Source organism: Hyla sarda, chromosome 10, assembly GCF_029499605.1.
Source record: "Hyla sarda isolate aHylSar1 chromosome 10, aHylSar1.hap1, whole genome shotgun sequence".
Classification (NCBI taxonomy): domain Eukaryota; kingdom Metazoa; phylum Chordata; class Amphibia; order Anura; family Hylidae; genus Hyla; species Hyla sarda.
The window spans coordinates 71,345,307-71,362,151 of NC_079198.1; the positions used below are offsets into that span (position 1 = coordinate 71,345,307).

The 16,845-nt window shown below is 41.5% G+C and overlaps 1 protein-coding gene across 1 annotated transcript in view; it reads left to right on the plus strand.

Moving 5' to 3' along the window:
- Positions 1-13,763, plus strand: part of PI4K2B (phosphatidylinositol 4-kinase type 2 beta) — a 35,134-nt gene extending 21,371 nt beyond the window's left edge. The window contains exons 2-10 of the mRNA XM_056543399.1: positions 2,759-2,913; positions 6,037-6,237; positions 6,541-6,672; positions 7,154-7,307; positions 7,953-8,044; positions 8,121-8,211; positions 11,874-12,007; positions 12,102-12,161; positions 12,504-13,763. Coding sequence (XP_056399374.1) covers positions 2,759-2,913; positions 6,037-6,237; positions 6,541-6,672; positions 7,154-7,307; positions 7,953-8,044; positions 8,121-8,211; positions 11,874-12,007; positions 12,102-12,161; positions 12,504-12,677 — 1,193 coding nt within the window. The 3' untranslated portion in view covers positions 12,678-13,763. The remainder of the gene's footprint in view (positions 1-2,758; positions 2,914-6,036; positions 6,238-6,540; positions 6,673-7,153; positions 7,308-7,952; positions 8,045-8,120; positions 8,212-11,873; positions 12,008-12,101; positions 12,162-12,503) is intronic.
- Positions 13,764-16,845: the final 3,082 nt, after the last annotated feature.

The window sequence follows — 16,845 nt, forward strand, 5'->3', positions numbered from 1 at the left end:
ATGTGCTTTGAACAGGAACTGCTCACTTTTCATAAAAACATAAAGTTGTATCCAGTGATCAGTCTCTCCCTTAAAGTGTTATTTACACAAAACTTGAATTTTAGCTAAAAACGTGTATAGGTAGCTGCAACCTGACAATAGTATTGCTGCCAGACGAGTACTAATGTGAAAAAGGTTGTGTATTCCATGCACCCTGCGAATAATATATAAAGTGGGGGTACACTTAAGTCTGGGCTTGATTGTTACCAATAAATGGGTGTATATAAAATATATGTAAAAAATGATGTAGCTCCAGTGAATTAATTTAAAACAGTTTATTATTACAATGATAGTGCTTTGTAAGGCCCTTACATAGGACTCACCACGATAAGCAAGGTAGTGAATGTATAAAATATTCATATAATATACAGGGTAAAAAAGTGCTGGTATCCCAGTGTGGCAAACAGTCTGTATCGCTTATAGATGTATGGTTGATTTACAAATAGTCTGAGTAGCAATGTCTCTGTATAGCTCGTATCTGGTCAGGATACTGCATGCGGCAGTGTGTTGGTAAGGGGTTAAATCAATGAGCTCTGCGGCGCTGGAGTTTCCTTGTGTGTATCCCACTCTACCCCGGCGGCACAGGGATAGAGATTGGTGAGTGGGATTAGATAGTCTCTTAATTGTAATCCTGTGGGTGCATGAGGCTGTGCTCTGCAGAGCTGGAGGCCCCTCAAATGTGGACCACTCTACCCCGGCAGCACAGGGAAAGTTTTGAGTGGATTTGGGGATTTGGCACACTGCCTATTACCAGCAATGTCCTGGAGCCTGGTTGCTGGGGAAAAAAGTTTTTTGCCGGGGAGACGTCCGCTGGCAGGCGGGATGCGTACAACCCCGGAAGCAATCTTCGGTGAATGATGGTAAAGATCATCGGGTTTACCAATACTGGGGTACAGGTGATAGAGGCTAGACGTGTTTCGAGGTACTAATCTACCTCTTTTTCAATAGCCTTGCTAATGAAAAAGAGGTAGATGAGTACCTTGAACTGAGTCTAGCCTCTATCACCTGTACCCCAGTATTGGCAAACCCGATGATCTTGACCATCATTCACCGGATTGCAAGATCATGCTTCCGGGGTTGTACGCATCCCGCCTGCCAGCGGACGTCTCCCCCCGGCAAAAACCTTTTTTCCCAAGCAACCAGGCTCCAGGACATTGCTGGTAAGAGGCACAGTGTGCCAAACCCACTCAAAACTTTCCCTGTGCCGCCGAGGTAGAGTGGGATACACACAAGGAAACCCCAGCGCTGCAGTGCGCATTAATTTTAACCCCTTATTAACAAACTGCCGCATGCAGTATTCAGACCAGATACGAGCTATACAGAGACATGGCTACTCAGACTATTTGTAATCAACCATACAAGGCACGATCTCCGAGCATACATCTATAAGCGATAGAGACTATTTGCCACACTGGGATACCAGCACTTTTTACCCTGTATATTATGTCTCTTTTATTTCATTGTATGAATATTTTATACATTCACCACCTTGCTTATCGTGGTGAGTCCGATGTAAGGGCCCTACAAAGCACTATCATTGTAATAATTGTTTTAAATTCACTGGATCTACATCATTTTTTTAACTTATATTTTAGATACACCCATGCATTGCCCAGACTTGAGGAAAGTGTACCCCCACTTTATACAAAACTTGAATTTTGTCTACGTAACAAGCAGGATCTATTGTTTGACAGGTGTCTTACCCTTCTCTTTCAGTATAATGCCTAATTTGCTTAAAGGGGTACTCTCCCCAAGCATCTTATCCCCTATCCAAAGGATAGGGGATAAGATGTCAGATCGCGTGGGTACCGCCGTTGGGGACCCCCGTGATCTCGGCTGCAGCACCCCGTTATCATTACTGCAGAGAGCAAACTCGCTCTGTGCGTAATGATGGGCAATACAGGGGCTGGAGCATCGTGATGTCACGGCTCAGCCCCTCGTGACGTCACGGCCCACCCTCTTAATGCAAGTCTATGGGACGGCTGCCACGCCCCCTCCCATAGACGTGTATTGAGGGGCGGGCCATGATGTCATGAGGGGCGGAGCCGTGACATCACGATGCTCCGGCCCCTGTGTTGCCCATCATTACGCGAGTTTGCTCTGTGCAGTAATGACAACAGGGTACTGGAGCGGAGATCACGGGGGTCCCCAGGACACCTGCAATCAGACATCTTATCCCCTATCCTTGGGGCCAGGGATCAGACTTGTTAAAAAAAAAAAAGCCTATGTTTTAGTGAGGGTCATACTGTTTCAATTGCCCCATAGACATGAGTTTGTCATTGGATTCCACAGTGACTAGTATGTTGTGGTGACAAAAATGAAGGGTTTCTATTCAGGGGTTGAGCCCTCATACAGAACATCTTTTGACAGCTTTAGCTTACTCTGTTCTCTATATTGTACATTTGCATATAGAAGCAGAAGCTCTATTCAGTGTGAATATGTGAAATCCACAATGGATGTCTGCAGTGGCTTCTGTAAATGTATCAGTGATGGATATATTGGCATCTGAAGAGTTACCTGCATGTTTCTATGCTCTTTCAGGCTTCTGTATAGGAAGCTGGAATACAGCGCGCACCCTTTATACCTCTCCCCACAGCTTCATTTATATAAACTTTTTTTTAATTATAATTTTGTGCTTGTCATTTTATGTGGTGGTCTATTTCTGTCTCACAGTACAGATATTAAATACATTTTAAAGACATTTTTTTTTTGTTTGTAGGTCACGGTGGTAATGAAGAGCTGAATGTCATTCTTGATGATATTGAATTTGCTGATATAATTCACAGAGCGGAGCAAGCCATTGACAGTGGTGTCTTTCCAGAAAGAATATCCCAGGGTTCAAGTGGGAGCTATTTTGTTAAAGATCCAAAGGGGGTGTGTATTGTCTAACATGCTGATTCTCATCAGTGTTCTAGTAAAGCAATTGTGGGTTTGAGTTCCCGATTCCAACACTGGTTTTATTTTATGTTCACGCAAAGTTTCCAACATATTGGCATTTTATTACAGTAAACCCAGCACTCTGACATACGATAGTTTTAATTTAAGATGCTTCTGTATGTTGGGGTCATCGCAAGGCCGGTCTATTGTGCGCCTAATTTATCAAGTCACAAGGCTCTTGATAAATTCTGTGCACTGACTTGGGATCTATGGCTTAAACTGTGTTAACCTGCTTCAATATGGTCTGACATTTCAGCGTACTTTCAGCCGATGCAACTTTTTGCAGAAAAGTTGCTATTGATAAATTCTACACCAATGCATTTTTCCATCTAAAATAGACTAGAATGAATCGTGTACTAAAAATCATCTAAAGAAAAAGTTGCACGGATTTAGACTGCAACTTTTTGAGAGACAATTTTAGACCGGAAAAAAACTGTCTAAATCCTTTTGATAAATACCCCCTCCCCTTTGTGTCTTTACTTTGGTCCTGGACCTCATGGACAGCTTTCCCCTCTGTGGGACTACCTCCTAAGTGATCTCAAAATAGCCTGCAGCTTCTTGGCGCAGTGTAGTCCCACAGTGTAGATCAGTGTTTCCCAGCATGCTTGGACAGCCAAAGGCAGTCAGAGCATGCTGGGAGTAGTAGTTTTGCAACAGCTGGAGGCACCCCTGTTGGGGAAACACTGGTGTAGACTATATAAAGTCATACCTTAGTATGCCTTGACAGCTGAAGACCTTTTAAGACTTGCTGGGATTTGTAGTTCTTTTTTGTAGGTAGCTGTGTGATTTAGTCCTTCTAAAAGGGGTATTCCAACACTTGAGAAAACGTATCCCCGATCTACCGCTTCACTGAGCGTCTGTACTCCATGTGCTCTACATCCCCCCCCCCCAGCCCGTGCTACACATCTCTCATCTATCTGTTGCAAGACTACAACTCCCAGCATGCCCATACAGTGAGGGCATGCTGGGAGTTGTAGTATTGTAGCGGGTGGGAGACAAGGGGGGTGGTGGTGGTGGGGATGTAAATCAGTGTCCCTGTCATTGTTAGGGACGCGGGGTTAGAATCATACTGAGCCCGGTGGCTGCAGAGTGATGCCAGCCCAGGCTTCTTTTAACATACCTCAGCTCCGTGGAGTTTCTATATCCCCTACTGTACTTTCATATTTCCTGCTGGGTCCCGTCATTGGCCGGGACCCAGCAGGAGATTTGATCTTACTAAAACTCTGTGGCTCCGTTATGTTAAAAGGAGCCCGGGCTGACATCACTCTGCATCCGCCTGTGACTCCTGCAGATAAGCCGTGAGATGTGCAGGAGCCATCCCTGCCATTGATAAGCATTGTGGTAAATTCTGAGGGATGGCACAGACAGCTTCTGCACATCTCGTCACCCGGCTGCAGGAGTCCTGAGCGGCTGCGGTGTTATGTCAGCCCGGACTCCTTACCACGGTGCCGCAGACTTTACTGTAATTTCAAATTTCCCGAAATTAGTGATTTTCTGATCACCGCCGGCCAGGGAGCAGAGCGCATTACCGCTCGCTTCCATGGCTTTCACGACTACAACTCCCAGTAAGGGCATGCTAGTAGTTGTAGTTGTGGGGCGGGTGACAAGCTTGCAACCTGCCTCACAACTAAAACTCCCAGCATGTCCTTAGCGTAAGGTCATGCTGGGAGTTATAGTCGTGCGGCACGGGATATGCGCTAGGTTGGTGATAAGTGTATTAACCTATTGTGTGTTTGGGATTTTATATATATTTTTTATATATTTTACCTGACAGGCTTAGTAGTGGAAGCTGCCTAATAGACAGAATCCATTACGAAGCCGGGGCTTAGCTTTATCTCCAAAAACGGCTAGCGATAACCCCCCAATTATTACCCTGGTACCCACCGCCACAGGGGTGCCGAGAAGAGCCGGTATAAACAGGACCAGTGTGTCAAAAATGGCGCTCCTGGGCCTAGGTGGTAACAGGCTGGCGTTATTTAGGCTGGGGAGGGCCAGTAACAATGGTCCTTGCCCACCCTGGTAATGTCAGGCTGTTGTTGCTTGGTTGGTATTGGCTGAAAATAAAAATAGGGGAACCCTATGCGTTATTTATGCAGAAAAAGCATAAGGTTCCTCCTATTTTTATTCTCAGCCAAATACCAATCAAGCAACAACAGTCAGACATTACCAGGGTGGGCGAGGACCATTGTTACTGGCCCTCCCCACCCTAAATAACGCCAGCCTGTTACCACCTAGGCCCAGGAGCGCCATTTTTGACGCTCCAGGCCTGTTGGTATGGGCACCCCTGTGGTGGTGAGTACCAGGGTGATAATTGTGGGTTGGTGCTTGCTGTTTTTGTGGCGAACGCCAAGCCCCAGCTTAGTAAGACCGCCTCTACTACTAAGCCTGGCAAGTAAGATAATAATAATAATACACATTAAAAAAAAATAAAAAAAATCCTGCAATCCCTCTTTAACCATTTTATGAACATTAAACCAAAAAACCTCTGGTCACTGTACTCCTCCGAATCTAAAGTAATCCACAGGTTACACCGAAAGTGGTAAAAAAAAAATGTAAAACAGATATATCGCATCCCTTTTTTTTTTAAATTTATTTATTTTTTATTTCAAAGCTGCAAATTGGTGTTCTGAAGTAATTTATTGGGTTTTTGCTTATGTGAGCCAAATGTATCAACCCCTGTGATAGTATATTGTCATACATAAGCAAAACTAAAGTACCAAAAAAAATGCCTACAGAACTCCACTAACAAAATCAACAGTGATAAATGTCCCTGCTAATGCATAGAAGGGGAAGTATAATGTGCACTGAATGAGGAGCTCTGTGTGCTGGAAGAATCATGGGGGAGATTTATCAAAACCTGTGGCGGGGAAAGTTGCCCATAGCAACCAATCAGATTGCTTCTTTCATTTTTAACAATGCCTCTGCAAAATGAGTGATCTGATTGGTTGCTATGCACAGATTTTGATACCTCCCCCCCCCCCCCCACATATTTGTACCCTTTGTGAAGAATGTAGTGTAGTTACTTCTAAATAGTTAATAAACATTTTTTTTTTTTCTCAGAAAATTATTGGGGTATTTAAACCAAAATCAGAAGAGCCTTATGGTCATCTTAACCCTAAATGGACCAAATACTTTCACAAAGTCTGCTGTCCCTGCTGCTTTGGACGTGGTTGCCTTGTCCCAAACCAGGGATACTTATCTGAAGCTGGAGCATATTTGGTAGATGAGAAACTTGGATTAGGAGTTGTTCCCAAAACCAAGGTAATGGCGGTCCATGATTTTCATTTTCTTTTTTAATTATCTGGGTCAGAATTGTGTGTCGTGTATTGCATTGTATTTCAGTAGGGGAGGGGGGTGACCATGTTGGGGGCAGGATGTAATAAAAGTACATTTCTTGTATTTCTTGTGGATCCCTGTGGAGGCCTGATAGTAATCCTCATTTGCTTCATGTTATCTTCAGTACTATAGATTTATTTTCTTTTTAACTTTTTTTTTTTTTCCTCAACTGGTATTACATTTTATATTTAAATCTTTTTTAAATTTTATTTCTGGTCTTCTTTTAAGGTAGTCTGGCTTGTCAGTGAAACCTTCAACTACAGTGCAATAGATCGTGCAAAGTCAAAAGGCAAAAAATATGCACTAGAAAAAGTGCCAAAAGTGGGTCGCAAATTTCACCGCATAGGTTTGCCACCAAAGGTGAGATCCTCCTTCTCCTTCTAGCTGTATCCCGTGTTGCCTTTTAAAAATTATAACAGCCCTTTTAAGTTTTGACACATTCATTGTCCCTTATGACTAGACAGCTGTAATGGAAGACTTATAACCTCATCCCTGAGTGTAGCATATATATCTCTTTTCATGTAAATGTGGTTTATGGAGATTAGCTTTTCTTGCTTTTATGTAAGGCTGGGTTCACATATGTCTGGCAAGGTTTCTCTCCGGGTGCCCCAGAAGGAAACTGATGCTAGAACTGATACCATTCATTTGAATGGGACAGTTTACAATCATCCAGCGTTTCGATTTTGATGACGTAATGTTGGACATGCCTGACGGCACTAGACAGGTATCCGGAAACAATGGATGCCATAAACTGATGCACGTTGTCATCAGTTATGCCATCAGTTGCGTCGAGATCTAGGTATATGGTAAACTATCTTTGTTTATGTATTTTTTTTTGCAGGTGGGCTCCTTTCAGCTTTTTGTGGATGGGTATAAGGAAGCGGATTACTGGCTGAGGAGGTTTGAAACAGACCCTTTACCTGAGAACACCCGGAAGCAGCTTCAGTGTCAGTTTGAAAGACTTGTCATTCTGGACTATGTTATTAGAAATACAGGTAAGTGATATAAAGGAACACCATTTACATTTTATCTATTCGATGTTTAGTTTGTTCGAACAAGAAAGTAATGTCTTGCATGAGCCCTCAACACTCACACCGGTCACTCCTTTTGAATACAATGATACTTCCTACCCGGCTTTTCACTACTCCTTGTGATGCTTGTATACTATTCATATTGGCTACAACTACAAGTGGATTATATTATCTTCATTCTTATGGGTTCTCGTGAGGTTATTATTATGTTGTTGTACCTCTTTGTTAGATAGATATAGGTAGATGGAGATATATTATATATACACAAAACTTATCAATAAAAAGATAATTGATTAAAAAAAAAAGTCAGATTTTAGGCTGATCATGCAGAAACCTGAAGTGCTGTATTTTCAGCACCTACTACAATAACTGTTCTAATGATATCCTTATTTGAATGGGTCTGTCATATGTCCTGCGAACTGGCCTTTACAAAAGGTGACATTTATGCAAACCTGCATTTAAGAGGGTTTATTTTATATTGTATATTTTATGATTAGGGAATATCCTAGGCCATGAGTTGAGATTCATATTTTAGACTATAATCATAGTAACTTTATACACACCTTCCTGATATTTATGTAAGTTAATGTCAACGTTTTTTTTTTGCAGACAGAGGCAATGATAACTGGTTAATTCGATATGAAAGCCAGGGGGATTACATTGAAGATTCTGAGAAAACAAATGGGGGCCTCGCATCCAAGGCAAGATAACGTTTATGTAGCAAGTGTTCTCTCTGTTATAGGTCAGTTCAGTTGCTCATTGCAGTTCTGATTTTAGGAATGGACCGATAAAGAGCCAATTATTAAAATTGCCGCGATTGACAATGGTCTGGCATTTCCATTTAAGCATCCCGATGAATGGAGAGCATGTAAGTAGCTATTTTTACCCTTTAATGCTGCAGAGATAATGAACTTAGAGGATGGTCTAGCAAATAAAATATCTGGCTGGTTTGTTAGTTAAACATTCATGAAATAGCCCTCAGACAAAAAGAAAATGGCTTTAATAGAATGCGTTTTTTCCAGATAAAGTAGAAAAAATTCATGAGGGGGGAAGGGGGGGGGGGGGGTCCCATTAACCTCTTGGGAACAGAGGGCTTTCGTTTTTTCCTCCTTGCCTTTTAAAAAAAAATCATAACCCTTTCAATTTTGCACCTAAAAAGCCATATTATGGCTTATTTTTTCCGCCACCAAGTCTACTTTGTAATGACATTAGTCATTTGTTATAAAAAAATTAACAAAAATACGCTATTTTGGACTTTGGAATTTTTTTGCACTTACACCATTGACCGTGCAGTTTAATTAACGATATATTTTTATAATTCGGACATTTCCGCACGTGGCGATATCACATATGCTTATTTTTTTTTACACTTTTATTAGGGGAGGGGTTAATTGATCTTAACCTTTTTTCTTTTCTCTTCCTCATTTTTTTTTTTTTTTTTTTTTTTTTTTTTTTTTTGTTATAGCTCCCATAGGGGGCTATAACACTAGACACACTGATCCTTTACATTGATCAATGGTTTCCTATGAGAAACAATTGATCAATGATTCTGCCGCTTGACTGCTCATGCCTGGATCTCAGGCACTGAGCAGTCATTCGGCGATCGGACACCAGTAGGCAGGTAAGGGGACCCTCCTGCTGTCCGGGGTGCTGTGATTTCGCTGCAGCGATCTCGAACAGCCCACTGAGTTAACCGGCATTAGTCTACTTTCACTTTAGATGTGGCATTCAACTTTGAACGGCACATCTAAAGGGTTAATGGCGTGCGGCACCACGATCAGTGCCACGCACTATTAGCCACAGGTCCCGGCCGTTGATAGAGGCCCGACCCGCTATGACACTGGGCCCGCGTTATAGAAAGGGAGTGGGCGAAGGGCGTACAGGTACGCCCTCCGTCCCAAACAGGTTAAAAAGTAATTATTCCTTGTCTGGCTTTTATCATGTCCTGATTTCTGAACCAACTAACAATAAAAATATTCTACTTTTTTATATTTGGTTTTCAACTTGAGATAAAAATTCTGGAATTGCCTTCTTTAGCATTTTTAGAAATGTGGCGGTATTAGTTTTAGAAATGTAAATTAGTCTGCTGTAAAGGGGAAACTGGATACAGACCTTGCTGGACTGTGGACTTGACTCATTGAAACCAAACATGGCTGCAACAAAGTAGTGGTCAATGGAAACCGTGGAAAGCATTCTAAAAATCCCAAAATGGAAATCAAACGTTGTATTGCAAAAGATGCTGGTTGTTCCCAGTAAGCTGTGTGAAGCAAATGGGTAGGATAGGAAAGGAAAACCAACAGTAAACCTGCTTGAAAACTATTCTATTGAGGAATTGAAATGTTTCTGCTTGAACATGGGATGAATAAATAATGTTTTCCATTATTTTTGGAGTGCTGCACAGTTTTGTTTGGAAAATGGGTAGGATAGAAAGGGAAAACCGACAGTAAACCAAGGAAGACATCAGTACAGTGGTCCCTCAAGTTACAATCTTAATTGGTTCCAGGATGACCATTGTATGTTGAAACCATGGTATGTTGAGACCTTAGCTCTATGGAAACCTGGTAATTGGTTCTGAAGCCCCCAAAATGTTTTCGAAAAAATAGGAAAAAGTGAGGATTAAAGAAAAATAAGTAGATAACTAATAGAGCAATCCTTATATATAAAAGTAAGAAAGATCTGCTGGAAGCTGTAAATCACTGTCTATGTAGAGGACAGGAGCTTCTTCAGGGTCCTGTACACACAGTGTCCCAAAAATGTAAAATGTAGTCGCCCTCACCTGGTGTCCAAAGGTGCAGCTAACTGTGGCAGAGGTATAGAGTAGTACAGAACATAGTAGTACCTCCCTGTACTGCAGGGGACACTACCAGACACCAGTAAGAGCATGCACTTCAGTAATACAGGGGTTTTACCAGTGAATGCCCATTCCGATTGGTCGGTACTTCCAGCCATTGACATGTTTTGCAGACCTGTGCTGTCCGTAGCATTGTATGTTGTCTGGTTTCAAGTTACAATGGTCCAGAAAAGACCATTGTATGTTGAAAATATTGTATGCTGAGACCATTGTAAGTTGGGGGATCACTGTATAACAAGTAAAACAAATGGGCAGAAACAGGAGTTGGTGACAATGGGATTTACAGATAGATAAACAGAATGGAAACCAGCATGATGTGTTATACCGGTCTTATTTTTATTCACTACAGTGTTCTTACAACAGTAGTTGGTTTTAGGGCCCGTTCACACTATGGCATTTTCTCGCAGGATTTCCACAAGGTTATTCTGTGGAGATTCTGCTTACTGCAGCCTCCTTAAGAATTGGCACGCAATCTGTCAAGACAGTACATGTTGTCCCATTTACTGCAGCGTAATGTCAATGGAATTCCACCATGTTTACTCTTATGGGGAATCTGCATCAGAACTTTAATAGTGAACGTTGCAGCCGTATCCCATTTAAGATCAATGGGAGTCTGCTGCAAGTGGAATTTCCACAAGAACAGGGCCTTTATAGCTACTTCCGCCTGATCATATTTAGTGAATACATTGTCCCAGGTGTATAGAGTGGTGACATTGTGCAAAAATCTCAGAGCTAAGCTAGACATAGTTACATACATAGTTACATAGTTAGTTAGTTTGGTCGAAAAAAGACATGTCCAAGTTCAACCAAGAAATTGAAGGGAAGGGGTATGGTGGGGAGAAGGGGAAAGGATGTGATTATATTTCTGCAAAGCATTAATGTTTTGTTCTAAGAATGTATCTAACCCTGTTTTAAAGCTTTCAACTGGTTCCTACTATGACCAGTTACTGAGGTAGACTGTTCCATAAATTCACAGTTCTTATGGTAAAGAAGGCGTGTCGCCCTTTGAGACCAAACCTCTTAGGCTAGGTTCAGACTACGGAATCTCCGGGCAGAAAATTTCCGCCTGAGCCGACTGAATTAGTCGGCGCAAGGACCACGTGGACACTGCAGTCTCCTATAGACTGCTATGTGTTCTGCTCGGATTTCCGCCTGAAGAAAGAGCAACCCCTTTCTTCAGGCGGAAATTTTCTAGTGGATTTTTCATCCGCATTTTCCGCTTCACAAATTCCGAAGTGTGAATTTGTGAACGGAAAACCTTTCACTACACTATGCATTATAGTAAGCGGAATTTCTGCCGGAAATTTCAAAGCAAAAATTCCAGCAGAAATTCCGTAGTCTGAACCTAGCCTTATTCTCCAGACGGAGGCAGTGCCCCCTTGTCCTTTTTGAGGCAGTTTTCCCCCCCCCCCCCCCATATTTTTTGTATGGGCCATTTATTTACTTAAATACGTTGATCATATGCCCCCATAAACGTCATGTTAAAGGAAATGTATGACCCTACATGCCCTTTTTATAAATCTATATCAGTATATGCACTACTGTTTACCTTACAACGGCTAAAATTTGTCTAGGTGAATGGCTGAAATGGGAAGAGAAGTGCTGCAGATATGACACTATTTTGGAGTACAATTTGCCAAAAAATAATTTATACATCTTCCCTGTTTTCTCCTTTTTAGATCCATTCCTCTGGGCTTGGCTTCCCCAGGCTAAGGTTCCCTTTAGTCAGGAAACTAGAGACTTGATTCTTCCACGTATCTCTGATATGAACTTTGTTCAGGACCTTTGTGAAGACCTGTATGAGCTATTCAAAGTATGTAGATTTTCTTTATCCAGTATAGAAAAAAAATCTATGTTGCCAGCTGACTGTGAGTAACCTGCCTTCTCCTATGTGCTTCTATCTGTAGACTGATAAGGGCTTTGACAAGTCAACATTCGAGAAGCAGATGTCTGTATTGAGAGGACAGGTAAGTAGTCAGAATTTTTCAAGGCTATTGAGAAAGATCCTGTACAATATGGAAAACTACCTCACCTTTGACTGAGAGCGAACATGTTACTAGCGATAGCTAGCTATAAACTTTTCATAAAAAAATTATAATAAATTAAATAAATAAATAAAAAATTGTTCAGTATATGTAATTCCAGTCACAGCTGCATATACACTCTGCAGTCCCCTGAAAACCTTACACAATGTCAGTAGTATTGATTGCCCTTTTAACTCACTCTGATGTATGTTTGTTTTTACTCCTTTCACATCTGTTCATGCCTCTTTCCAAAGAGCACATTAACGTTTATTTTCTTTCCATCAGATTCTGAATCTGACTCAAGCGTTAAAGGATGAGAAGTCTCCCATTCAGCTGGTACAGATGCCTAAAGTGGTAGTGGAACGAAGTCGAAGTGGAAGCCAGGGCAGGATTATTCACCTGAGTAATGCGTTCACACAGACTTTCCACTGCAGAAAGCCATTCTTCACCTCCTGGTAGCCGCAGGATGGGATCTTATGTCTTAAATACTCAAAGCTGCTGTTTTGCACAAGCACTGCAAAGGGTGAAAACTGCTGTCAATCCTGTATAGCTGCCAAACTGCTGGCCCTCAAATGGAAGTAGTCTTTTTGAATGTAATTGAGTTTACAATTCTGTCATTTTGTGAAATTGTTTTGTCAGGGATTCCGGTAGGACTGCATTGACATGTACTGTATTTTTATATTTTATAATTTTTTTCCTTAAGATATGAAGTATTGCATTTGCGTAAATCAGCCTGCCTTCCACAGGGTTTCTATATGCTTGAATGACACATCCTCAATTTACAAATGGCCATTTTGGATTATTTATAATGATATAATTTGTTAGAGAGGTGAAATTGTATACGCCATGTTAAATAACCACATGTATGTCTGGGACTAAGTGAAGCACTTTTTTCCTTCCCGAAAGTGCCATGTAACACTTCAAGGCAGAGAAAATAAAACTTTTTTGATGGACATAACCAGAGAATGTTAATGCCTTGGGACCTTAATACTGTAAATACATGTTATATACAAGTAGTGTCAGCAAGTAGACTTGGAATCTGGGCAGCCACAATATAACACGAAGGCTGGGTTTACACAATAGAATTGCTGTTAATGCTATTCCGTTTCACAGTGCACCATACGGAATTATAGTGGTGGAGCTTTCTGCTGCTGAAATTCATCCACCCAAAGAATGAACTTGTTGGTGTCAACAGCTCTCTGAATTTCCAGACCTAACATTTCTGGCCGGAAATTCTGTTGTCAACTCAGCCTTATGGCGAATACACATGCAGATTTGTTGTAAAGCTGAAACAACAAATTGATAGTTAAAATCATTGACAACGATCAACTTTGTCTGTTAGCCAAGGGCCTATTCTAGCCATCAAAGCGATTGCGGGAAGCAAATCTATTGTCAAGCTAGACCTAAGTGACTGCCAGGATTCTGCTATTGCTAGGGCCTCTGTGGCAGGCTCTACCAATGGAGTGCAGATCTTGTGGATCAATGCGTGCACTGTATTGATCCATACAGAGACTCCCATAATAAAGATCTCAAATCACCCCCTTTTTACACATTTTTTTTTTTTTTAAATGGGGGGGGGGGGGGGGGGAAAGGTACAAATAGTTGGTATCGCAGTGTGTGAAATTGTCTACAATATTAATCTAACATTACTTCTAGAGATGAGCGAACTTTACAGTAATTCGATTCGTCATGAACTTCTCGGCTCGGCAGTTGATGACTTTATCCTGCATAAATTAGTTCAGCTTTCAGGTGCTCCTGTGGGCTGGAGACTCTTTCCTAGGACTGTATCCACTTTTTCCAGCCCACCGGAGCACCTGAAAGCTGAACTAATTTATGCAGGCTAAAGTAAGCAAACGCCGAGCCGAGAAGTTCGTGACTAATCTAATTACTGTAAGTTCGCACATCTCTAATTACTTAATTCACTGTGGGGGATCAGAAACTGTGGGGGATCATCAAGTAAGAAAAAAATAACACATGCAGGTCTTGGGTCACCTCACATACAAGAAAAAGGAAAAAAAGTGATCAAAAAGTCAGATCTATGCCAAACTGGTATCAATGTAAAAAGTATAGATCACACCGCAAAACTATTTCTGATGAATGGAATGAATTTTTCATTCCAGAAATTTCTGCAAACAAACCTATGTGAAAGCCTCTTGGGCTGGGTTTTCACTTATCAGTTTTTGGAAACTGCCATTTTAGTTTTTGAGTCAAAGCCAGAAGTGGAATGGGTAATATAAAGGAAGGCTTTATACTACTTATTCCTCCTGGATCCACTTCTGACTTTGGCTCAAATACTGCAAAAAAATAAATACTAAATGGCCAAGTGGAAACTCAGCCTTAAACTGCTACCAAACAATAGGCACCATGGATGTGATTTATCAAAATCTGCGCAGAGGAAGAGTGGTGTAGTAGCCCATAGCAACCAATCAGCTTCCTTGATTTTTCACAGGGCTATTTAAAAATGAAAGTGATCTGGTTGTTATGGGCAACTGCACCACTCTTCCTCTGTGCAGATTTTGATAAATTTCCCCCCATGGTTTCAAAGTTGCTGCTTTAAAAAAAAAAAGTTATACATACTGTTATATTTCTAGAGTGAATTAAAGCGGGTTACTATGACCTCTCCACACTGCACGTAATCTTCTAGGGGGGGGATTTATCAAAACCTGTGCAAAGGAAAAGTTGCCCAGTTGCCCATAGCAACCAATCAGATCGCTTCTTTCATTTTGCAGAGGCCTTGTTAAAAATGAAAGAAGTGATCTGATTGGTTGCTATGGGCACCTGGGCAACTTTTCCTCTGCGCAGGTTTTGATAAATCTCCCCCCTAGTTCTCAGGGTGCACAAGTAATCTTTTGCAATATACAATAGAATTGTATGTGCAGTCTGGACTTAAAGTGAATGTCCTCTTTTAAGTACATTTTATTGTTGGGAACACCGTTCTGTTCTGATTTATTTCTTTATATAGCAGCCCAGGCTGATTGCCACAGCCTTCATAGACCTTATAAATGTAAAGGAGTTTTCTACAAACTATTTTTTTCCTATGCAAATGGTGGCTACAGGCAGCCAGAATGTCATCTTTTACCTCTCTCTATACAGAGCTTTGGATCAGAAAAATAAATAAATGGAGACATTGACACTTCAAGTTATGCTGAATCAAATGCATTATCATCTAATAGTCTTTTTATGGCCCATCATCCCAGAAATGTTCATCATATATAACTGGGCACTTATTTCATGTGAACTGTAGCACATTGCCCCTTGTTTCTAACCTCCCTGCTGATGTGATGCTGGAGAACGCATCTGAAGAATTGTCCTATAGCAAAACATCTTGTGGATCAATGCAAGCAGATGACGGAGGATGTAGTCCAGTGGATAAACATGAACAGTATGGGAATGTCAAACTATTTTCAGCCTTTCTGTTGTACTTTGTTTCACACAGTTCTTTTGAAAAGAGCTTTTCCTGGAGATCCTACGGCAGCACATAACAGTATGAGGTTAATGTTCCCTTTTCCTTGATACAACCAGAATTAGCAATTAGCAATATATCTTGATTACAATGAACACACAATCTGTTTATTTTTTATTTTTATTCCCCCCCCTTCTAGTATACACAAAGAGACAGCTTTGAACACACTGCTGTCTGTATTTTTTTATTCTATAGCAGCATCTTTTTTTTAATTGATTTTCTGTTAATATGCTTGTACTCCTTAACCAGCATACTGTTTTTATTTTATTTTATTTTTTGTTTTTATTTTTATTTTTTTTTGGGGGGGGGGGGCTATATTATGGACAGTTAGTGTTCTCTGTCTTTAGCAGAATTTTTTTTTTTTTATGCAGGAGGTGACTGTCTGATAAACTTCATGCCTGCTGCCCAGTGTACAGTAAGTGACTGCTGATTTCGGGCTATGTTTAGGTGAGTCCTTACTTATGATGCGCGTGTCTGTGTGATTCCCTCCAGTGCTGCTGGAATTGCTGGGTTTCCGAGAGACGCGATATGCCTTCCGGGTGTAGGGGGTGTGTTCTCTGTTACGCAGCTCCTGGAGTGTTGTGGTGGCGTGGGTCCTTTTCAGCCGCATCTGTTGTCACTGCTGGGAGGTGTGGACTCTCCTCTATGCGGCTCCAGCATTACGGAGGTGACACAGGGATGTGGGTCCGTACGGCCGCCTCTGTCGTCGCTTCCGCCAGGAGCTCTTTTTAATGCGGCGAGGTCTGACATTATATCAAGACCCTGCCAGGCAGCTGAGCTCCTCAGAACTCATAGTAAGTCCTCTACTTATCTAGGGGAGCGCTGTCTCACTCTGTAACTGCTCTGCATTGAGTCTGCAATACCTTTTTCTCATGCAGACGAAGACCTTGTAGGAGGAAAAAGGACCAGGAAGTCAAGACATTGCACCTGCTCTAAATTCCAGCAGGCTCTCCCTGAGGATTATTTGGGAGAAATATGTGAATTATGACTTCCCATTACTAATGCTCCTAGTGGAGAGGAGTTTCGGTCTGAAGCTTCCAGTAGTTCTCCTGGTTTAACTCCCAGATCTCTGAAATGATTAAAGAGAAGCCTCCTGCTAAAAAGAGACGTTCTGTATCCAAGTCATTACTCTCCTCCTGTCTTCTCATATTCAGATTCTTCTGA